Here is a 23,127-nt window from a genome sequence, read left to right as displayed (position 1 = left end):
GGGGATTCAAGGGCATCCTCAGCGCGTCGATTCAAATTTGGAAAAAGAGGTGTGCGCGGATGACGGTCCCTTTCGATGGTTCGATTAATCGAAGAAGAATTTTTCGAGCCCTCGACGACGGCTTGCATACCAGTCGGAGTGAGCTGCAAATAGAATGTTTGGATGTTTACTTTGTACTTGGTCGGTGAGCGAGACAAAAAGGAACGTTGGCCCCCGGGACCCACCTTTTAGCCGGCCACGGGTTCGGCGGCGTTGTCACGGGCAACCGCGCCGTCCCGACATTTGCGGGGAGAGAACAAGTTATAATGTCTCGCCTTTGCTCCGACATGTAGGCGGCTTTGCTGCGGCCGCTTATGCGTCCGCCTTGATTGTATACAGAGCGGTCCATGGCACGGCATATGTACGTAGATGCTTGTTAGTCGGTTGCCTATACCGGAGATTCCACATGCACAGCATCTGCAGGCAGATGCCCACCTTTTTGTTGGTGATTGTTTGTTGTTGCTGCACGCGGTGACATACAGATCTCGTCAATAATGACTGATATAGCATAGCCTATGCACACTCTTATTAAAAGTACTTACCCTCGTCAATCACAGGCTCGGGAGACGAAAAAGGAGCACTTTTCGTATATTCGTAGCATCATGAACCAAGGAATCGACGCCGCCTTACCATCGACTGTCAAAACGTTCGTGACGACCGGGCTATGGCTTAAGCCAATCACCGTTTCTGCCACATGCACGATCTCGTGTTGGAGCAGAGTCTAGCTGAGACAACAACAACGGCTTTTACAGTGTACTCCCTGGAGTCCCTGTACCGAGCAGGTGAGACCCTGCAGCGTCACCTCGACCTCTTGGCTATATGGACATGGAACAACTAGGTGCCTATCGCTGTGGGAAAACGCGTCACAGGATTACCCGTTGATCTTGGTGTGGGGCCACAGCAGCCCAACTAAGTGTCTTCGCCACTTAGTTGGCCCAAAAAATCCGGCACAGCCCAAAAAATCCGGCACAGCAGCCCACCTCCAAAACGTCAACCCTATGCATCTCAACCGCGTTTTCTCGCGCAACTTGACTTTATTTACGTATCTTTTTGCCGGAATACATTATGACAGATAACATGGCTACCCTGGAGGCAGCAAAGCCGTTCTGGCGTCTCGTCGCGACCCCAGAGCCGATGTTCGTCGCTCAACAACACCAAAAGAACGCCTCTTTCCGTGCGAGATGCGGCCATCCGTTACAATGTGAAGAGCTCATCCGTACAGAGAGCCATTAATTTCATAAGAAACCCTTTTCCCGTGCTCCAGGGCGTCCATTGGCGCTGACGGAGGACGAAGACGACGCCCTGGTTGCGTATGTACAGTGGATGGAACGCACCGGCATGCCCGCCACGAGAGAGCAACTTGAAGCTGTTGCAAATGCAATAAGAATGCGTCGAGATCCCAATGCCCGCCCGGTCTCGTCAAGTTGGCTTGACAATTGGCGTGGAAGTCATCCTGCGATCGCGAAGACGTATCTCAAAGCAGTTGAACGAGCCCGGAAGTCCTTTGAAGCCCACGGGGTAGAAGAAGTCGAATTTTTCTACTCAAAGCTTCGAGAAATCATCACCAGCTACCGTATTGGCAGTTCAGAGATCTGGAATGAAGACGAGGCCGGAATACGCATTGGGTGCCTGCGAGAACGCATCCAAGTTCTCATCACGCGCACCACTAGAGTCAAGAGCACCCGGCCCCGAGTTTTAGACCCAGCAAACCGAGAATCCTGCACGGTAATTGCCTCAGTTAACGCAGTGGGGGACTCTCTTCCACCCTGGCTTGTTTTCCAACATTACCCTACCACCAACTGGGCCGGCATCGACATCATGACAGGCGTACGGTTTGCCCAGTCGCCAACTGGCTTTTCCAACGCAGAGATACACCTTGAGTGGGCAAGGCATTTCAACTGCTGGTCTTGGGCATCGTCAGCGCAAGCAAAACAGTCAGGAAATTCGCTGGAAGAGTGGTTCGGCTGTGACGAGCATCTTCGGCGCCCCAACATGGGGATGAGTCGCGTGGAGGCGCCGCCAAACCAACGGCCTGACGACGAGAAGATCTACCGATTGCTTGTTGTGGATGGCTTTACAGGGCATACCACCCTTGACTTTGCTGAGTATTGTATCAAGTTTGATATCATCATTGCTATTTTCCTCCACATTCCACCCACCTCATGCAGCCGCTTGATGTTGGGGTATTCCAGCCACTAAAGTCAGCACATCAGAAAGCGCTTCGAAGTCGCTCGCAGAAGGCAACATATCATTTTCGCGGGTCAACTTCCTCACAGCTTTTCAGGACGTATATGAGGCTGGCTTCACGCGGCATAACATTATGGCGGCATTTGAAAAAACAGGCCTCTTTCCTGTCGACCCAGCGCCGGTGATCACCAAGATCCTCCACGAGCAGCTACGACAACAGCAGCCGATCAATCCTGCATACGCCTCGCTCCTACCCTCGGAGACGCGTTTCCAAGTCGCCGCGGATGCCCTCAATGATATCCGGCAACGGTATGGGCCCTCATGAGCTCGCCATCACGAGAAAACTTGCGGGTTCTTGCGAAAGTGAACACCGAGTCTATCGCGATGGCGTCACATTCCCAGGGCATAGTCAGCGATAAGAATAGCCGAACCCAGGCGTATGCGAATCGAATGAAGAGAGGCAAGATTGTCAGGCCGCGCGGAGAGTTTATCACGAGCTCCAGCATGGCCGACATCACCCGGGAGTATGAGGAGCTCCAGGCAAAGCAAACCCGGCTTCAAACGCGCCAGGAGATAAGGATGCATCTTAAACGAGTTCGTGGAGAGATGCAGAAGATCCGAGAAGACTATAAAGTCGGGAAGAAGCAGTTAGTCAATGGCAGAGTCAAGACATTGAACTTTAAGCCCTGGCTAGAGTTTACGGGACGAGACGTTGAGTTCTACACTCTGGAGCAAAGTTGCGATACCCTCATGCGGGAGCTCAAAGAGCCATCCAAGGAATCCTTTTCTATGATACCACGAAGAGAAATAACTCCGCCAGAGATGTCAGGGCGCGCGCAGCGACCCGACCTCGCCCACTTACAGATATGTCGTCGTTGCCCGGCAGTGACGATACCGTCTATTTCACAGGCCTCGATCTTGACAAACATAGTGAGGATGGCGCCGACGATGAAGACGAGGACAATTTACTCGACACGCAAGAGAATATACCCTCATCGCCGCCGTTAGCAGCGGTTGAAGCGGTAGTCGATACACCATGCCCTCGACCGCGCACCCGATCGTCCAACAAGATACAGCAGACGCTCCAGGAACACAGGTATGGATAAAATAGCTCTCAGAGACGCACAACAGGCGAAATTACTACATAATACGTCTATTTGGACTCACAAACGCGGTCTTCCTATCTCTTCGACTGGAAGGCGGCAGCTCCTAAATAGGCCCAAAGACGTGATTTTTTCACTTTTCGTTGTTACTTGCGTCTTTAGGTGATCCGCAGCTATTGATCACATGTATATTTTAGCTATTTGAAGTCGCATTGACGGCACCATGAAGCGAAGCGTAGAATTTCCCTTGATTTTGCACCCCAAATTGAGGACCCTGCTGTGCCGGATTTTTTGGGCTGTGCCGGATTTTTTGGGCCAACTAAGTGGCGAAGACACTTAGTTGGGCTGCTGTGGCCCCACACCAAGATCAACGGGTAAAAGTCATCCTTCAGAAGCTCTGACGGGTCTGTATGCAGAATGCTCAATACAAAGGCATAAGCGCCGCTTCCTCCATCGCAAGCTGAAGTTTCGTCTCCCGTCTTCGCTCTGTTGTCTTGGCATCCGGGCGCTACTTCATTCTCCCTGACAAGGCTCCCATTGCCCGTGCTCACCACCAAGCTCAATGTGAAGGCAACTACATCGTGCATCGTCGCCGCGACTACTGCGTATGTGAAGCGTTACGAAGGCTAAAGGATAGTCGATAATGCATCGTCGTGGCCTGACAATCCTTTCCCACCAAGTGCATCGCTCTCGCACGCGGACCCCAACGGCCAGGACATGGACTCACCTTGAAACAACAGCCATTGGCCCCTGCTGATGCCGAGACAGTCGGCCCAAGTCGTGCTACGAGCAACGGACGCGTTGCAAGAGCGACAGATGCATCCCCACAGTCACCGTCCTGGAACACAGGAAGCCCCAACACGGCTACCATGTCAAGCAAGAGCTCCACCGGCTTTTGCGTCCAGGATCGTGAGTGCTGCCACCATTCGAGTCCCGGGATGCTGGGATTTAATCACACAAGGGCGACATGCTGATACAGCAGGTATGTATTAAACGCAAGATCCGTCACTTTGCCATGCGGGTGGGTGTACGACCGCAGACTGTTGTCACAAAAACCGAGACGATTTGCCCAAGGTTGCTCTGCCAGTCCTGTACGACGGGATTTCCTTTTACCACTACAGCAGACTGTCCGGAGACAACATCCAAATGAAGGAACGGGGCAAGTACGTTAAAATCATCTGGTAAGCCTGCCTGCGGGAGGCTTGTGGCCCGAGTTTACCTCGTTGGCGTCATAGTAGGGGCTGGCTGAATGTACATGCACGGGCTGTGACGATTTCATCCCAATGCCTCATATATTACACACAAAGTGTTATTTTCCCCGAAATGTTTCGCCACAGCCCTGTCCCCTTCCGTATTCAATTTGCTATGGCCTAGGTGATGAAGGGACTGCTTATTGCGCTGTTTCCCCGTAAAACCATCAACATGATGAAACGTTCGTAGCCCTCAACGCTGTTTACGGTCGAGCCGAGGCTTGGATGATCTGTGGAAAAATACATGAGTCTTGTAACTTAGTATATGATTCGTTCTTTGCTAGTCGAATCATTAAATAAGCTCATTTTCTTCTGGATCAAGTCTCGGGTCGATGCTGCACCCAGGCCGCCCATCGGTGCCGAGTCGGCAAGCTAGTCACTCTCAGCTTCCCATCCTCCACTTAACACGGCCGATGAGGGATCCTGCTGCAAACCAGGCTGCCGCCAGAGCGAGAGAAGACTCATCTGGGGGCGCTTCGTGACGTACTCGGACTTACAGAGTCTGCCGTGCCAATCAAAGAATTTGCTAACTCCGGACAAGGCTTCCTTCATAAAATAAGCGAACAATGAGCGCAGACAATACGGTGTCTCGCACATGGCACATCGGACCTTAGGCTGCTCATACCGGACTGATATTCTGTCTAGGTCTTGGTAGCGAAACCACGAGGGCAAGACCAAACATACCACGAGGCTTTCGCCTTGTTACAATCAGTTCCAGCCTCGCCGACTTCGATTTCAAGTGTTGAACAACGTTGAATCGACGCATTAGATGAACGTAACTTGCTTCAACCAGATGACACACGATTCAAGCAAAGGGCAGATGCCCACCGATCAACATGGCGCAGATATCACGAAAAGACACGAGAGGGGAGAAGAGGACAATGACACAACGATCCCGGGCCCCGACGACACCGGCCAAGAGAGAGAAGCACCAGATCGACCGCTGCATTCCATCTTCTCGCCCCGAATTAAAGTTTTTGTTATATCAATGACCGTCTTCGGCACGCTCTTCTCCCCCTTCTCCTCCTTCATGTACCTACCCGCCATCACGCCCATCGCAAACGACTACGGCCGCTCCCTTGGTGAGCTCAACCTAAGCGTGACCGTCTACCAGATCATGCAGGCCGTGGCGCCGCTCTTCTTCGGCGACCTCAGCGACCAGGTGGGACGCCGGCCAGTCTACATGCTCACGTTTGCCATCTACCTCGGCGCCAATGTCGGCCTGGCGCTGCAGAACAGCTACGCGGCGCTCATGGTGCTCAGGGCTTTGCAGAGCACTGGCAGTAGCGCGACCGTTGCCATTGGGAGTGCCGTCGTGGCGGACCTGACGACGAGTGCGGAGAGGGGCGGATACATTACTGCTGTTCAGGCGAGCGTGCAGTTTGCGCCGGCCTTGGCTCCCGTCTTGGGGGGCATCTTGACCCAGTTCCTGGGCTGGCGGTCGACGTTTTGGTTCCTTGTCATCTCTGCCGGCGTCTTTCTCGCCATCTATCTGCCGTTTGTGCCCGAGGTGCGTCTCCAGGTCCTGTCATGGAAACAAATCCGGGATTCGAGCGAGACAGGGAAACTGACACGACGTGGATTCAAACAGACGGCTCGCAACATTGTTGGCAACGGGTCGATCCCTCCACCCAAGTTCAATGCCTGCTTGACATCCCGTGCAAGACGCCGGCGTAAAGACCAAGACCCGGAGTCGAGCGCGGAAGCATCACAAGCCGCCAACAAAGCTGAGAAATCAAAGTTTAGAATTCCAGTCCCGAATCTGTTTGCCGCGGTTCGCATCATTTTCGAAAAGGATGTCGGGCTGCTCATGCTCTTCATGTCCCTCTTCGTCATGGCCAACTACGCTATGCTCGTCCCGCTACAAGACGTCATCCGTCGGCGATACCGCTTCAACGACCTCCAGGTCGGGCTCTGCTACATCCCATTCTCGGTAGGGTCCGTCATTGGCTCTGTCGCTGTGGGAAAGCTGCTCAACTGGAACTACGCACGGGTTGCCAGGTCGATGGGCATCTCGCCGGACCGGAAGAGAGGCGAAGAATTGAGGCACTTTCCCATTGAGAGGGCGAGGTTGGACCTCATGTGGCCCTGGACGATGCTTGCCGTGGCCACCATGGCCGTATGGGGCTGGGTGGTCGACTCAGGGACCAGCCTTGCCGCGCCACTGGTCATTCTGTTCCTGGCAGGCATGGGCTTGAGCGGGCCCGTTTCTATACTCACGACGCTGCTGGTCGATCTCTATCCCATGAATCCCGGGAGGGTCTCGTCGTCATTTAACCTGACGCGGGCAACACTGAGCGCTGTGGGAACCGCCGTTGTGCAGTACATCATCGACGCCTGGGGCTACGGCTTCACCTATCTATTCATGGCCCTTGTTGTGCTCGCAGCGTGCCCCAGTGTGGCCGTGGTGAGGAAATGGGGCCCGAAGTGGAGAGAAGAGAGATACCGGCGCTTTGAGCAGACGTGAAAACGAGTGTCATTGAGTCTTGGAGGAGATCCAACTCCCATGGCTATGCGACTGCACAAGGAGCGCCTGGTGAGTGAGCAAGCATGGACAACATGAACCGAGTAGAAATGAAGAGATATTCGTAATTTTTCGCATCAAAAACTAAAAACCTCATACATCATACATTGTGATAGAGGCCCAATCAGCTTCAGCTCTCATTGAGATTGCCTCTTATTTCGTTCAAACGTGTCTTCATGATACCACATACATCAACCGATGTACAAGCAGTGAACGCTCAAGTCAGGAAAGAAAACGCTGCATGTCTTATAACCCTCGCCTGGTGCATTCATGGTTCAAACGGGGCAATGGCAGTTTCCTTTGCAACAAGGGGCGCTGACAATGTTGACAGTCAGCTCGCCCTTGGAAACGTCGTTGCCGGGCTGCGTGGGAATGCTGCCGCACTGCTGGCACTTGTGGTCTATCAGACCCTGGATGAGTTCGACGGCGCGGTCGGCCGAGCCGCCGGCGCCTCTCTGGTAGGAGGCACACATGGAGGCATGCTTGCCCTGGGCGCAGGCGAGCTGGACTGGAGAGAGAACGCGTTGGTCAGCCAAGGTACGACCAGCTCACTCATGCCTTCAAGCACGCAGGCGGAGCGAGATCACACAGGGAGAGGGCACCCATACCGCCGGGCTTGTAGTGATGAGTTCCTTTGCCTTGGGCCTGGAGCTGCTTGACCTGGACGAGGATTTCGCTGAGTTTGGCGTCGTTCAGGGGACAGGCGTCAGAGCCGCGGCAGTTTATGCCGAGGGCGGCGGCGCTGGCAATCAGGGTCGCGAGGGCGGCAAGGGAGACCATTGCGGCTCGTGGCGATGCCGGGCACTAGGCGGGATGCGGTGATGTGAATTCGTTCTCGGAGGAGGGCCGTGAGGAGTCAAGGCGACTAATGGTGATGGAGACAGCAGACTCTGGGTGCAATGATCAATATGTTCATCTCGGACGGCGTCGCGGATGGGGCCCCCCGAGGTATTTATGAGCAGACAGCTTGAGTTCACAGCCTCTTTGACTCAAAGCAGATTTCACCAGGTCAATTGTTTCATGTTTCTCAGTTCAAGGCCAAAAACAGGCTGCTCTGGCCGCATGTGTCTGGCACCTGTACTCTGTCCGTCCCCAGCCATTACACTCGCTCGAGCAACATAGAAGCCACATGCCAATCGACGTCACCATGGCTCAAGTCGACGTCGTTTGGTGGCAGATCCGCCCTCATGACTGAACCTCACGTCACAAGCGACATGGGCTCGGATCAGCAGGTCCGCCCCAGGGACATTTCCCCCTTTGCTGCGCCCTCGTACTCGTCCCAACGCGTATACAAGTCAAATGTCTAAGCGGAAAGAGAGAGACGTGTCACTGCCGGAGCTATTGGTTGACAAGAGGAAAGAAAGCCACTCAACGAATCCAGTCCCTTGTGCCAATAGCGGAGGCAGGGTTGAGCTCCAGGACGTAAAGACTTGCTTCTCAACCCCAACTGCGCGTACACGCTTGGAGGCATGGTCTCGGAATGAAAGAGGCGGAAAGCTGGGAAACGGGGCCTTGGCTGGGCTTTCATCATCGAATTGTGCTTTCGAGACATTGTCTCACAAGCTGTGTGGTCCGCCCAAGAGTCGCAGACAAGCCGTGGAATGTCAATGCACCAGACACTCGAACAGAACTATGTGGCTGGCCAGCATCGTCATCGCCAACAAGCTGGGCCACGCATTTAATGTCTGGTCCTGAATGCGCCCGGCTCCCTGATTTCCTGGGGGGGGAAGGCACATGTGTGCATTAATATTTCATCATCGTCCTGTCCTCCAGCTGATCAAAACGTCAACTCCGACATACTTGCAATACCAAAGACCCGATACAAGATGAAGCTCACCATTGCAACTCACCTCGCCGTGCTCGCAGCCTCGGCGTCGGCGCTGGGCATCAACTGCCGCGGCTCCGGCCTCTGTCCCTCGGACGGCGCGGCCGGCAACCTCCTCAACCTCAAGGAAATCGTCGACAACATCCAGCCGCGCAACCGCAACTACAAGACAGGCGAGCAAATCGCCTGCACCGGTTCCCTGTGCGTCACGTACGAGAGCGGCGCGTCCAACACGGCGGACGCGACGTCGAGCTACCTGCAGGCGCTCCTCGACCACGGCTGCAAGAAGTGCGGCTCGGTGCCGACACAGCCTGGGAACGACGTCAAGAAGGGACAGCTGACGGTCAATATTGTTGGGGATCCCAAGTGTCAGGGCGCGTGCTAGATGGGACAGCTTCCTGTCGGTCTATCCACGCTTTGATGCGGTTGCGTCGATGGACAGCCCGGATTATGATGTGAAGGAGAAGAACGGAGAGAGTGAAAGGGGAGAACTGAGACTTGGCGTGTTCAAGTTTAGTGTAAGCAAGTAGAAGACTGGATACATAACTGCTTGTTTGTCAGGAATAACGAATCATGACTTGAAACCCCTTTGACCATTTGACGATTTATGCGTTCACGTGCGTCGACAGTATTAGTTTCCACTCAAGCAATTCATTAGATCTACGATGACCCGTACGGACAAAGCCTCATACAGTTGCCAGAAAGACTGGCTAGGTCTTTGGAACAATGCCCTCAAGCGTTGCTAGTTGCCGTTCTGAACCAGCTTGAGATACTCCACCAAGACTTTTTCAAGGATCAAACAGCTCCAACAGGTTTCATGGATAGATCGCCGTCAAGGACCAACCTTGGATCCATTCACAAGGTTGACATCATTTGAAGAGAGAGGTCCGGTCCTCCGGTCTTGTGATATTGACCCGGGCTGGGCCGCGAACAGCTTCCCAGTTCGGCACATTGAAAATCGATCATTGAGTAATCACAGGATCATCACATACTCGTGTCATAGGCTCTGCTGTTGCGCCAACGTTGCGTCTCCCATCGCGTCCTGCGCATCTGACTTGTAGTTTCGCTGCTTGATCGGCAACTTTCGTCACCAATTTCCATCATCCTTTGAGCGTCGGGATGGATGGACATGCCAAGCCACTCTCATTTGGGAAAGAAACATGGAAATGGGCATGTCAATTCACGCCTGGCCTGTCCCGTGCTCATACGCGCGATGTCTCACCTGGACGCGGGACAGGTCAATCTCAGCTAGGGCCGAGGAAAGAACTGAGGCTGGGACGTGAGACTGTTAAACCTCAGACTTGGCGATACGGCATGTTATGACGCAAGGCCCATTGACGAGAGACAGAGGAGGGAAGAAGCGAGACAAAACCTCGTGAATAGCCATGTGTGTAATGCAATTGGGCTGTTGTTCGCGGTTTGCGAGGGACTCTCACACCTGAATCACCGCCCAATCTGGCTGGATCGTCGCCTTAAGCCTTGCTGTCTCTCCAGCTCTGCCGACTAGAGTCCAATGTTTCCCGGTTCGTGTATATGCATTTTTTCCCTGGTTCTTGTTTTCAATGCTGGGATAAGATCAGCTGGTGAAGACGTTGAGATCTAGAGTAAATATAATCCTCTAACAATTCGCTACTAGGCCTCCGTCTGGCATTATTGCTTTCTTGTTTCTTCGTTGAGTGAACAGTTTGCAGTCTCAGAAACCTTCACCCAACCAAGTGTTTCACAGAACACGACGCACCAAAATGCAGACTCCTTTGATTATGCTCTTCGTCTCGAGCGCTGCTGCTCTGGGCATCAACTGCCGCGGCAGTGGCTTTTGCAGCGTCAACGACGGCTCCATGAAGACCATCAAGGACCAAGTCGGCGTCCTCATCGCCGACGGCGGCCGTGATAAACGCTTCAATGGTGGTGGTAGGTATTGGCATGGCCGCTCCGCCATGCTGGACGTAGCCTCGCCCTTGACTGGATGACTGCTGACAGCTCCCCAGAGCAAATGGCTTGCTCGAAAGGCCCACAGGGAAGCACCTGTGTCTTTTATCAAGACGGAGCTTCCGGGACGGCCAAGGATGCCTATGACCAGCTCCAGAAGCTGCTCGACCACGGCTGCAATCAGTGCGGCAGCGTACCGACTCAACCCGGCAACGACGTCTCCAAGGGCCAGCTCACGGTCAACTTCGTCAAAAACTCATGCTGCCAAGGGGACTGCCATTGTTGATAAATATGAGCGACACGGATAGCGAATCAAGGAACGAAGACGAGTCGAGCCGCGATGGAGGCGCGTGAACAGAGCCGGGCAATTTACGTCCACGTCGTGCATACATGAGATCTCACTGTTGCATGCCTCGCGAGGTCCCTCTGAATTAACATGAATATACAGGGCGGAACATTGTATGATATATTTTGGCGGTGATAAGCGCTGCTGGAGAACGATGCATGATTCACCTACAATTGAAGCCAGATAGATTTATATGCGGCGGAGCACATCCCTTGATGACATCGTGGACTGAGATCTAAGTCATGGATGCTGTGAATATTGTGTGGGTTCTTCTCCAGCTTACTCCGGCATCGCGAGAAATTGGAAACGACTTCTCTTCGGGTGATTGAATGGTACCTGGCATTCGTCCATCGACTGTAGGTTGTCGAGTTGGCGTTTGTCAATAACTGTCGCACCCGTGTTGGCTGTGATGAACACGGCACCTCCGAATGTCTCGAGGACGTCAAAGCCACCGAATCAGCTAAAATTTGATGCTCGCCTGCGGGGACGACTAGATACCGCGATGTAAATCTAGTGGTTGGCTTGATGCCGACACTAGAATTCTCTCTGTGGCCAGCAATCGTTAGGACGGTAGGCCACCATTGGCTTGCATCCGATCTAGCGTGCTGACGACTCCCTCTGTTAAGATCGGAGGACCACATATGCAAAGGCCTAATGTTGATGAATAAGAGTGCGCTTTGCTTCGGGCATTATATATGCTCCTTAGGCTTTGCCCTCGCAGCTGGCCTCGTGTGGAAGCAAGGCAAATAACCATATATTTCGCATCCGGACTTAACTCTATGGCCGTGCCGAAGGGCTTCATTTGCTTCTCTCGCTCTTGTGCCATGAACATATGCTGAAGAAATCTGAGATTGAGCATCCGATGATGTGAATTGATATACGCGAACAGCGGTGACATCAGCCCATATTGTCAAGGACAAGGCTAGTCAAGCGTGTTTGGCACAGACCAGTCAGAAGCTCATCCGAGGCGGAGTCCAGGATGGCATGGGAAGGGCTCGTTCAAGTGCAGCCAACTTCGGACGGTGTGTTTGTTGTAATGTTTTGTATCCTATCGACACGTTTCTCTGGGGGATTCACACGGAACGCTACCAGAGCGGTTATAAATATTGCGTGGAATCGAGCTCACAGTTTCAACAGTAAGTAGTACTCACCTCAACACGCACAAAGCCTCGTATCAAAATGTACATTGAAATGCCATTGCCGCCGAACAAGAACAGCCTTTCGTGTTCAATACACAACAGGACCCATTGCCCTGATGCAAGCGGTAGTAGACAACTAGACATAAAGCAACCCAGCCACATCTCTCATATCTCCCGGTAAAGAGACAAGCTCACTTCGGGGATACTCGACTCAGCCTCCTCGGACGCGACATGGGTTGGCGTCTCCGAGCTCTCTGACAGGCTCTCTGACGTCTTCTCCTGCTCCAGCATCTCTTGCTCCGTCGCCGCCGCCTTACCAAGACGCGGGTCCAACACGTGGCGCATTAGTACGCCGACTTTATCGACCCAGCGTGCGCGGTCCTCGACCGTCCATTCATGTACACGGTGCACGTCCGTCATGTCGAGTATCTTGCCGACCTCGATCTTTAGGACGAACTCGGTGTCGCTGTCCCTGGGAAGCGGGACGTCTTCGAACGACGCGCGGATGGTACGCACACATAGCCTGGGAGGAATAAACTCGTGCTCGGGGGCGGTGAGATCAATCTCATTGTCCTCTGCGGGAGTGGCCAGCTTCTCCTGGGCGATAGTGACTATAACGGCCTGTTTGGAGAAGATGCGGGTCAGCGCTTTGGATAGTTGGAACAAATATTGCCACCTGTTGGGAACATACCGGGGGTGCAAGCTCATGCGGCGTCTCTTCCGGGCGACCCTCGTCCTCAAGGTTGTCGACGCGACGGCGGAGGAGCGATAGGGCGGAATACAGCTCACAGTGGAGGAGCATGTTGGGTGTCGCGGGTAAGGGTTCATGGTTGACGAGGAGGCAGCCGAAGGGGGCGTCGCCATGGAGAAGAAGATCCTGGGCATGCCAGGTTCTGCGTTGGCGGTCAGACTTCAATAGTCTTTCGCTCTCTGCATCGGAAAAGCTACTTGTGCGTATGGATTAGTGAACGAAGAGAAGGGTGGATGACGTGGGAATTCGACGGACAATATAGACGTTTGCGTCCGCATCAGCCCAGATGCGTCCCCGTCCTGTAGTGCATGACACACGCTGGCGAAGTAGGCGCATAAGCCATCGCCGGTGTATTCCATCCCCCGCTTCGGAGCATACGGCATGAACTGTTCCTCAGCGAGGTGCGCGAGCGTCGCCTCGAGGTTCTTCGGGCAGGGAGTCTGGGCACTCGGCGGGACGAGCTCGATGCGCAGCGTCGGCTTGAAAACGGAAGCCACAGGTAAGCCTTGTGTCTCGACGTAGTTGTGGGCCATGTCTTTGGCGACCTGGCGGTTGAAGTCATCAATGTCGATGCCCTCGGAGTCGGCGCGGATGCGGCTGATGTGGGCAAGGGCGCATCGCAGCTGGATCATGGGCACGCGCAGCTCGAGGCGGCGTTTGAACCAGCGCGGCAGCTTGCGCCTTGCCTCGGGCATGGGCTTGGTCTGGAGATTGTCGTTGCTTGTGTGCACAGCCATGGCGGACATGGAGGCGTGGCGGAGCGGGCGATGGCGATGGCGATGGCGATGGCGATGGTCATGGACAATGATGTTTGGGGCGAAGTTGGCTTGTTTGTGATGCCAGTAGGCGGTTGGCATGCCATTTACTCGGGGCTCCACGGCGTCAAGCCTTCCTAGACGACTCCAAGTCCATAACTGTGCCGCTGCCAGCTCCTCCAAGATTTTTCACTCTTGTCGCCCAGGCCGCCACATCTTTGGTTCTCCAAGTTTTCAACATCCGGTGCCTCCTGTGGGCGCCATCCTGCTTTCCGCTTTTGCCGAGGCTGCTTCCTACCGCATTCCATCTTTACTCGGGCAACTCTGTAGCTCTAGAAATCACCCCGTGTTTGCGAATGATGGCATCGCGTGCATGACGCTGTGCACCCCAACCGGGATTGCCTCTTCAGGCTAATATGTCGTTACAACGTCGCTCATTCGCTCTGCGAGTTTCCTCTCGGCCTGCCATAACAACTTTGGCTCAGGCGCTGGCCAGTCGTTGAAGCCAAACATATAGAGGTTCGGGTCCCTGTCACTGCTCGCTGTCGTTTGGCGCAACAGGGCTTTAGCCCGTTACATCTTCCATCTAATCGGGCGCCCCTAACTCGACTGTCGTGAATAGGTTGAACTCGTCCTTGCTCGTTCGTTCACTGTCGTGCGCCTCATTACTCGACTCGTCATCCTCCACTTCTCCTATCTACCTACTGTTGGCAAGTGATGGACAATCTCCCCGTCGTCTCCGTGTGCGCAACCTCATAATATGGAGCGAACAGATGAGGCCATCAACACGACTGTTCATATTGAGCCCATGACTTCTCGCAGTGCTCATGCTCACCGTTCTGCCTGCAAAAGAGAAAGCCGCCGAAGTTTACTCCTCTCTATAAGGAGACATCTAGACATAAGAGAACTTTAGTACTAATGAATCGTGCGGAAAATCCCCCTGACTAGAAAGTCTTCGCCAGGTCCAGGGGCAAAGAGCAAAGAACATATAGTAGTTGGTATTTACTAATCGTTACTGACTTAGCTACTAATCTGCCCCTAACACGGTTGTTTAGCTGAGATTAGACGTGCCACGAGGCAGACAACAGGGCCACGATCAGGGCGTCTTTAGGTAGGATTAATTAGAAAGGGGGACATATACATACACTTACACCGACACAAGCAACACACGCCTGCAACAAAGAGCCACACAGCGCACAGCTACAAAGACTACAACATAACTACTGCTACGGCTAGACTTTCTTTAATACTGTGGCAGGTATAGGCGACCTAACATACTACCTACTACATCTGATTCATCAGCGCAATTTCCTAAGTACAGCAATAGTGACCCAATGAATAGGCAGACTTAACACGAGAGAGGATGAGCTTTACCCCAGGTACCCCAGTTATTCTTGTCTACTCTTAAGCAGGGGCTTGAGAGCACAGTAGAAGGAATAGGGGCTCAGAAAGGTAATTTTAGTAATACATATCTAGTCTATATATTAGGACAAGAGAGGGGCTTATATAGGTATAGTGGCCATAAATATCTAGCTAAAAGAGGGCATTAAGATGTCTCTATACTTAAGTTAGGTCCGCATTATGTCCTTAGGCTAGGGGAGTTTATATTAGTTAGGCAGACCCCTTATATATAACTATTAGGTCTACTAGGCATGACTCTGGCCTCTTATGCCTACTTTATGCCTACTCTCCTTAATACTTACCTACTATTAAAGTACTAGATACTTCTAGCTAGGTTATTAGCGTAATCTTAATAAATAAATAAATTCTTTATATATTCTTAAAAATTATAAACTTTACCTCAAATCAAATCTTTCTATCTAACTTACTGGATAAGTAGAAGATAATATAAGACAAAAAAAGCTTTCTACGGGGAACTGTGCAAATAGGGGAATCGGACTGCTATAGGCTAATACATACTGTGTAATGGTGGCGCAGCAGAGGCAGTGATCAGGCGTGAGGTTTCAGGAGCTGTGATACATGAAGTTGCTTGTCGACTCCTCGGGCTCGGGCGATGGGGATCCGTTCCTCCAATTCCTATCACAATAGATGACACGGGCAGTATGAATGGCTCAGCAACGATCAGGCAGAAGATCCCTGGTAGTTCTCTTTCTAATGAGTGGGATGATTCCTCTTGAAGTACATAAATTGAGAAAGCAAGTGACGCTGCTACCTGCAGACAGCAGCTCGTATAATCGTAACTGCCTATCAGGCAGTAGGCAGCACCGTGAATGAGCGTCCGAATCTTGACTCTTTCACCCAAGGCCGCTCCTTCGTTTTTTGCAACACCTTGCCGCGACATAGGCCAAGTGATCGTTCTTGTAATGCAATCTTGCTCGCTCGGAAACGCGGCTCAGCCGTACCGACTCCCCTGCTTCTTGTAATGTGGGCTTATAGGGTGACGAGAGTTCACGACCGTGTATCACCCATCTGATACATTCCAGCCAGCCGAAGCCGAGCCGGGGAACCTAACGGCTGAAGAGATCGACTGCCGTCTCCCGAAGCTACCGCCAGTTTGATTCCGGACGCCTGTGCGGTCTAGTATTTAAGACAATCCCTCTACCGACATTTACTTTTAGGGTGCTTGTCTCTAGAGAGCCGGCCCTTCCACAGCCAAGCTACACGAGTCTGATTCCGTTTATTAATCAAGAGGCTGCTCTGTCGATATGATAACGGTTTACGGCATTCTGATTTGAAAGCCTTCCAAATTCTCAATGGAGCCTTTCTGGCCTGCTGAAGCCCTTGCCTGGCGAGTCGGATGGCACGGGCGAGGGCGAGCAAGTTCAGACCTGTCTGCGCTCTGTAACTTGCACGGCTCTGTCTCGGACTCGACCCTCACTTTCAACGATATGTGATATAGTCGTACGGAATATAATTGCTATAATTTATTCGTAATTTATATAGCTTAGTCTGAAGGAACGTGCTTATAATCTTGAAGTGCCCATCTTCGCGAGCAAGCAGACCTTGGTAACATAGGGCCATTCCACAAGACTGGTATAAGCAGCGAAGGACTCCTCCCCATCCTGGTCAATGACGAAAACAGTCTTCTATCACGTTTTAAAGCCATCCATGCCTGGCTTTCAATACCTCTTCGACTTACCGTCGCATTTTAGATTACCAAATATAAGATGAAGGTCTTCAGCACCATCTTCACCCTCTGTGTGGGATTTTCTCTTGTTCAGGCGGCCGCTATTTCGACCGCTGAGAAACGAGGAGGTTGTTGGATTGGGCGGAACAGGCGGCAGCACTGCAACAACACCTCCGTAAGTAATTCCGATGAATTAACGTCAGCCAAGGACTTGAAATGAATGCTTGCCCTCTCGATGTTGTTCTGACGCGACGCCTGTTTCAAGACTTGCAAAACCCTTGGAAATGGTGAACGGATTTGCGCTATTTAAAATAGCCAGACAGCGACGCTGGTTGTTAAGGAACTGGTAATTGCAACTGCTTGCGACTATCTGTCTTTCAGGCTGAGAGTTAGGCTGAGACTCGTTGACGAGGGGGCGGGATTTGACGACAGGCTCGGTCAAACAGAAACTGGCCATAGAGCAGTTATCAGACAGCCGTGTCCCACGCCTGGCACGACGACGGCAGTGGGACAAAGCAATCTGAATAGCATCAGGCAATTGCTGAGAATTATCCAGAGGCCCCTTTTAACCATTAGAGCGTTTACACCATCGGATAGACCCCAAAACAGGGAGGTGTGGCTGGTCCAGGCACAGCGCCGATACTGCCAATTGGTGTGTGCATATTCCAGGCACATACGTAGCGCACCTGGAGACGTTTTCCAGCATCGACAATCAACTACTTTGCCGATCTTAGAACTATTCAAGCTTAGAAGGCAGTTTGGGAAGAGCTACTACAAGAGAAGACTTATCATTGAATGTTGCCTCTCAGGTACGCTCGGGGTTTCCGGCCGCTAATAAGTGGCAAAGAAGAGGAGTCGTTCGCTGGACTGATCTTAGAAACTTGTCCGCGGCTCGTGGCCATTGAGTTTCAACGGCGTTGATAGAACCAGTCTATGAATCTCCACACCCACGTTGTGTCTCATGAAATCCCATGGTCCATGACGTCAATACCGCCGCGATTTTGACTAACTATGGACACACATTCAGGGGAAATAAGGACGGGCTCGGTTTGCCACGCGGCGCTCGACGCCGTCTCTCAACGGCCAGCCCTAGAGCAAGGCTCGCCAAACTCAAAACTTCTCAAACTTCTCTACCAATGAGCATCTCTTGTTCTTCCGCCATAATTGTCGAATGTCTTTGTTTTGTGTGCTTGGATTCTGTTAAAACCATCGCACGACAAGGGACGACGTTGGGATATTTTGAACCAAAGGATCATGTCATCATTGATACCTTCGTCTTTCCATGTCAGCACCAGGCGGCCCATGGAGAAGAGGACCAGCTTGCCGTACTATCCGTGCGAGGTTACAGGCGTCAGTTGAACAGCGAGTGAATAAGCACGCACATGCCTGGCCGAGTTCGGGCGGCCAACCCGTGCAACGCTATGGCGCAGCAACAGGCCGTGTCATACTTTAGGGCCACGAAGGAGCTGACAGTCAGCCCTGGGCGGCAGATATTCTCAGCGGCACGGCTGTCACAATGCATTGTCAAAGCGCCACCTGGCCCGATGGCAACTATGCAGGGGCCAAACTAAGCTTACCTGCAGTGGCTTCGGAGCTTCCGCTGATGGCACACGCATGACGCAACGGGGCTGCTGACATCCAAGGCCTCGGGCCGTGCAGGGGTTTTCATCGGTGATAATTACTGCCTCGTTTAAAGAGAATCCGTTCCCGTGGCACAGTGATCCTCTCGTTGCGTCCGTTTCCCCTGTTCGTTGTAGACGGAATCCGAGTGCCCAGCCCTCATTGAATCCTCCCTCTGAAGAAACATGGCGCCGAGAATAGGAGTCAGCTTCCTTGCCCTGATCCTGGGTCTTGCGTGTGCCGTCCAGGGTGCCGCTATCCACCGACGGGCCTCTCCGGGATGCGGCAAGTCGCACGACTTTGTCGGCAAGACGCGCGAATTCAGTTTCCAAAGCAGCGGCGGAAAACGCACATATCGGATCCATCTCCCCTCAAACTACGAAGCCGACAAGCCCAAGCCGCTCTTGATTGCGTACCATGGCGCCGGCAACAAACTCGAGGATTTCGAGAACGAGACACGCTTTTCTGACGAAAGCGTTAACCCCGACATGATTGCCGTCTATCCTGCTGGCGTCGATGTATGGCCTCTTTTTCGCTGCATGGCCCTTGAATACCAGAACTAACATGTTGAATACAGAAACACTGGCAGGGCCCGAGCTATGCTAAGAAGGGCGTGGACGACGAGGCCTTCACCACCGACTTGGTCAACCGCATCAAGGGCGCCTACTGCGTCGACGAGGCGCGCGTCTACGCCACCGGCCACTCCAACGGCGCCGGGTTTGCCGGGACCCTGGCCTGCTCGTCCGAACACGGCGGGCAGTTCGCCGCATTTGCCCCCGTTTCCGGAGCCTTTTACACAGATGTCGTGGGCAACCGGAACTGCCACCCGTCCCGCTCGCCTCTGCCCATGATGGAGCTGCACGGGACGGCAGACCGCACGATCCCGTACGAGGGGGGAGACGCCCGCGGCGGCCGCGTCCCTGCGATCCCCGACTGGCTTTCCCGGTGGGCGAAACGGAATCAATGCTCGAGTTCCAGCACCAAGGATCTCCCGGGCGGCGTGCACGACATCAAGTGGAAATGCGCGGGCGGCGAGGGCTTGGTGCGGCATATCAAGATGGACGGCCAGAGCCACAAGTGGCCCGGCAAGGACTCTGCGTTTGATGCATCGCCAGCCGTCGTCGACTTCCTGTCGGCCTTCCGCAAGCCGTGAAGACGAGTGGCAAAGAGCCATTTTTTCAAGTAAATAATTTGGCGGCAGAGGTACGTGTATAGGGTCGCCGCAGATATGCGTATATAATTCAGTAGTAGAGTCGTTGTACGGAAACCACAAAGTATGAGTAGTAGCAAAGAAGAGCATTTGAAATGCATATGGGCACATTGGGGGTGAGTCTAGATGTTTGTCATTAAAAAAAAGCCTTCCTCTGTCATATAGTTCCTCGATATCTTGTTTCACACAATTAGAGCCCACGATCCCCGACCATCTCGGCCTTACGTGATATACATTGAACCATCGAAGTCCCGAGTCTGTCGGGAGACTTGTTGCGATTTATTGGTTTCGCTGCCCTGTTTATATTGTTAATTTGTAAGCTTTCCAATCGAGGAAGACACACTTGGAGCTCAAGACCGTCATTGGAGAACATCGACATCTAGCCATATACACGTGTATAGGGTACCAGTGATATGTAAGGGCAGACGAGCTATGTGGCATGATAGCTAGAAGAAGCGTAAAATAAGCTCCACCCATTCCCGTTGCCGTTCTACGGTTCTATGAGCTTCGTCGTGTCGTCAGAACGGAACGGGTTAATATTGGCTCTAAGCATGTTGGCCTCAACCCATTCTTTTAAATGATGCTATATAAATACTTGGTGATTGAACTTGGTTTTCTCCCGACAGGCTGCTGACGCCGGCCCATTACGTGCTCATGATCCTTTGGTACTTCAGACCGTCTCCTCTTCATTGATGCACCTGGAAGCGATTCCTGGCAAGAAGGTATGTAGTTCTGGCCTTTAGCCGTGCCGGGAGGTTCCAATGCCGGCAGGATACCGATGCGTATTAGAGCCAATAGCGTCGGTCGCCGTTATTCTTGAAACGCGTCCAAGCTTCTCCGACAGGGATACTGTCACGCTCCAGGCCATCTGTCGTTATACAACAGCTCCACGCTTTGTCATGCCGCATACGATTTAATCAGAATGAAGCAAAGTCCCGCCATATTTGTGTCACTATAGGGACCCCTGTTCGTGAAACCACCCTGTGCCCAGTAAGACCATCGCCAACGCTGGCCAACTCGACACTCAATTATATCATTGACGTGTACTTTGAACTCTATAGGTACAGGCTCGATTACTTCGTGTTGACGGTTTCATTCCCACGAATCTTATGGGAGACAGTTGGAAGGTCTAGGGGCCGCAGGGGCCTACATGCGGAAAAGACGTGGGTTCGGCGGCAAGGTTCTGATTGGCCATGGCGAAACCAAGAACACGACGGAGAATCTAGAACGGCATTGACAACACATTGCAGTCATAGCAGACGCTGTAAATGTTCAAGCTAGTCATGGACGTCTCGAGGGACGTTCTGGGCCCAGACGTGGAAGCTTACGACCCTGTTTCACCATCCAGCCTGACAATGACCCGGCGTCTTGCTCGTGGGGTGACCAACGATGACGCCCTTTTCGTCCCACCTTTTCCCCTCCCGTCTTGCATGCTCGGCGTACGTTCCTGGGGCTGCCTAGCGCCTGTGGGCCGGCCTTTGTCAGGGTTTCTTACACTGGCAGCTGCCAGGTCTCGAGTCATTGCCAAGCTTGGGTACATGTAGCTATCCATTATGCTGTGAAAATGACTCGCCGAGGCACTGCAGGTCGGAGTTGCTTTGCAAAAGCCAGATATGATAATAGGAGGGCGGCTTCTTGGCTTGTCGTCGCTTGCTGGCTTGCCGTCGAACTCCTCCCACCTCCAACGCCCCCCTATGTCAAGCTCGTCGGCGCCCAACTCGCATGCTGTAGGCCTCCATGCGTCTTACTCTCGCTTCCCTACGCCCATTCGCTCTCCCCGCACGCGCCTACGTCCGAACGATCAACGAGTTGTTCGCATCGCCGCCAACGCTTCCTCGACATGCACATCACCCGGAATTGGAGCCTACGACTGGCCCTCAAGGGCGGCCTGGCTATCATTGCGCTCAGAGTCATTATAGCCTACTTAAGCACCGACGCTCTGTCCTTGATTTCCCAGGCTGCCAACATAAGCACGATTCGACACGCTCGTCCGGTGCATGCGCCTTCCCATCTTCCGCGCACGGCCAATAGGACCCTCGGGTTTGAAAGAGTCATCGCCATTTCTCTGCCCGAGAGGTCGGATAAGCGCGATGCGCTGGACCTGATGGCTTCCCTGACCGAATTCGACATTGACTGGGAAGACGGCGTCAAGGCGTCGTCGATTGCAGAGAAGGCAGTCCCATACGGCATCAGTCTTGATCGCGCAAAAGAAAACTTCCTGGGTAGTTGGAGGGGCCACATGAATATTATACGCCGGTAAGTTCCCACAATAGAGGACATCAAAGCCTTGCTTCCGTTTTCAGTCAAGACTAATAATGGCTTAAAGGATCGTCGAAACCGGGATATCTTCTGCCTTGATCCTAGAGGATGATGTAGACTGGGACGTTCATCTCAAGTCGCAGCTCTCCAATATCGCCCAAGGTACTCGCCACGTCTTGGGCGAGTCCGCGTCCTCATTCCCTCCCGACTCACCCTACGGCGATGGCTGGGACGTCCTTTGGCTCGGCCACTGTGGCGAGGTATTCCCCGAAATGCTAGACGAGAACCGCAGCCTCGAAGGTGATGCCAGGGCAAACATTTCCATCAAGTACGCCATCCAGGACGACGAGACTATGCCGTCGTACAGCAGAGTTACGCAGTGGGTGGATTGGGGAGCCTTCCCGCCGCACACACGACTTGTTCACCTGTCCGGACTACCAGTCTGCTCCTTCGCCTATGCCGTCTCGCAGAAGGCAGCCAAAAAGATCCTCTACGCGCTGAGCATCGACGGTCTACATACCGAGTTCGACAACGCGCTCGCGGCCTTGTGTCGCGATGGGCGATCGGATGCCTCGTACCATCTCAAGTGTCTCAGTGTCAACCCAACCATCATATTCCACCATAAGCCAAAGGGCCGCCTGACTGGAGACAGCGATATCAACAGCCAAGGAGAGGACGGCGGCGAGAGGCAGGAAGGGTTCACAGAGTCGATCAAATGGAGCATGAGACTGAATTTGAAGAACATCTTGCTAGGCAGGCCTCTGGAACAACAGTTTGACGATTGACGGCATCTCAAAAGCTCGCGATATCACGCCGCTGTGTTCTCTTCCAAGGTGGCGGTGAAATTACCCGGAGCTCGACCGGAGGAAGTCGGCTTTAACCAGAGTCTCCAGGATTGGGTCCGGGATCATGATCCGGTCATTACTGGGCTTTGTTCAAACTCTCCGGGAAACGATCGCCGCCAAGCCGCAGCAAGGGCCCCAGTCTCACGTCTACCAGATGCTCCGTCGGAATCATGCTTCGGCCAACGGGCTTGTTTCCCCACAGAGCTCCGGGCAGGCCAACCAAAGTGCAGAGAGAATCCTCATGCCCACGCAGCTGG

At 53.1% G+C, this 23,127-nt stretch overlaps 7 protein-coding genes across 7 annotated transcripts; 5 read left to right on the top strand and 2 right to left on the bottom strand.

Annotated features, from left to right (window-relative positions):
- Window positions 1-5,567: 5,567 nt before the first annotated feature.
- On the top strand, window positions 5,568-7,046 carry HRG_09032 (major facilitator superfamily domain-containing protein; the record flags this gene model as incomplete). The annotated part of the gene is made up of 3 exons (XM_044867503.1): window positions 5,568-6,089; window positions 6,171-6,332; window positions 6,375-7,046. 3 exons carry the CDS (start codon window positions 5,568-5,570, stop codon window positions 7,044-7,046), a joined length of 1,356 nt encoding a protein of 451 aa, XP_044717524.1.
- A 332-nt stretch (window positions 7,047-7,378) lies between these two features.
- HRG_09031 (kp4 domain-containing protein) lies at window positions 7,379-7,883 on the bottom strand (the record flags this gene model as incomplete). The annotated part of the gene is made up of 2 exons (XM_044867502.1): window positions 7,379-7,611; window positions 7,712-7,883. The coding sequence occupies 2 exons, from the start codon at window positions 7,881-7,883 to the stop codon at window positions 7,379-7,381; spliced, it is 405 nt and encodes a 134-aa protein (XP_044717523.1).
- A 1,046-nt stretch (window positions 7,884-8,929) lies between these two features.
- HRG_09030 (kp4 domain-containing protein) lies at window positions 8,930-9,313 on the top strand (the record flags this gene model as incomplete). The annotated part of the gene is made up of 1 exon (XM_044867501.1): window positions 8,930-9,313. One exon carries the CDS (start codon window positions 8,930-8,932, stop codon window positions 9,311-9,313), a length of 384 nt encoding a protein of 127 aa, XP_044717522.1.
- Window positions 9,314-10,670: 1,357 nt separating this feature from the next.
- HRG_09029 (kp4 domain-containing protein) lies at window positions 10,671-11,143 on the top strand (the record flags this gene model as incomplete). Its single annotated transcript, XM_044867500.1, has 2 exons — window positions 10,671-10,839; window positions 10,938-11,143. 2 exons carry the CDS (start codon window positions 10,671-10,673, stop codon window positions 11,141-11,143), a joined length of 375 nt encoding a protein of 124 aa, XP_044717521.1.
- A 1,364-nt stretch (window positions 11,144-12,507) lies between these two features.
- HRG_09028 (uncharacterized protein) lies at window positions 12,508-13,830 on the bottom strand (the record flags this gene model as incomplete). The annotated part of the gene is made up of 3 exons (XM_044867499.1): window positions 12,508-12,963; window positions 13,034-13,235; window positions 13,472-13,830. 3 exons carry the CDS (start codon window positions 13,828-13,830, stop codon window positions 12,508-12,510), a joined length of 1,017 nt encoding a protein of 338 aa, XP_044717520.1.
- A 4,911-nt stretch (window positions 13,831-18,741) lies between these two features.
- On the top strand, window positions 18,742-19,709 carry HRG_09027 (esterase PHB depolymerase domain-containing protein; the record flags this gene model as incomplete). Its single annotated transcript, XM_044867498.1, has 2 exons — window positions 18,742-19,074; window positions 19,134-19,709. The coding sequence occupies 2 exons, from the start codon at window positions 18,742-18,744 to the stop codon at window positions 19,707-19,709; spliced, it is 909 nt and encodes a 302-aa protein (XP_044717519.1).
- Window positions 19,710-21,606: 1,897 nt separating this feature from the next.
- HRG_09026 (glycosyltransferase family 25) lies at window positions 21,607-22,810 on the top strand (the record flags this gene model as incomplete). Its single annotated transcript, XM_044867497.1, has 3 exons — window positions 21,607-22,022; window positions 22,093-22,285; window positions 22,355-22,810. The coding sequence occupies 3 exons, from the start codon at window positions 21,607-21,609 to the stop codon at window positions 22,808-22,810; spliced, it is 1,065 nt and encodes a 354-aa protein (XP_044717518.1).
- Between the last annotated feature and the right edge of the window lie 317 nt (window positions 22,811-23,127).

The sequence above is a fragment of the Hirsutella rhossiliensis genome, assembly GCF_020360975.1.
Source record: "Hirsutella rhossiliensis strain HR02 chromosome Unknown scaffold00011, whole genome shotgun sequence".
NCBI classification, from domain to species: domain Eukaryota; kingdom Fungi; phylum Ascomycota; class Sordariomycetes; order Hypocreales; family Ophiocordycipitaceae; genus Hirsutella; species Hirsutella rhossiliensis.
The sequence above is the reverse complement of the archived record's forward strand: the minus strand, read 5'-3'. Positions and strand labels throughout refer to the sequence as shown.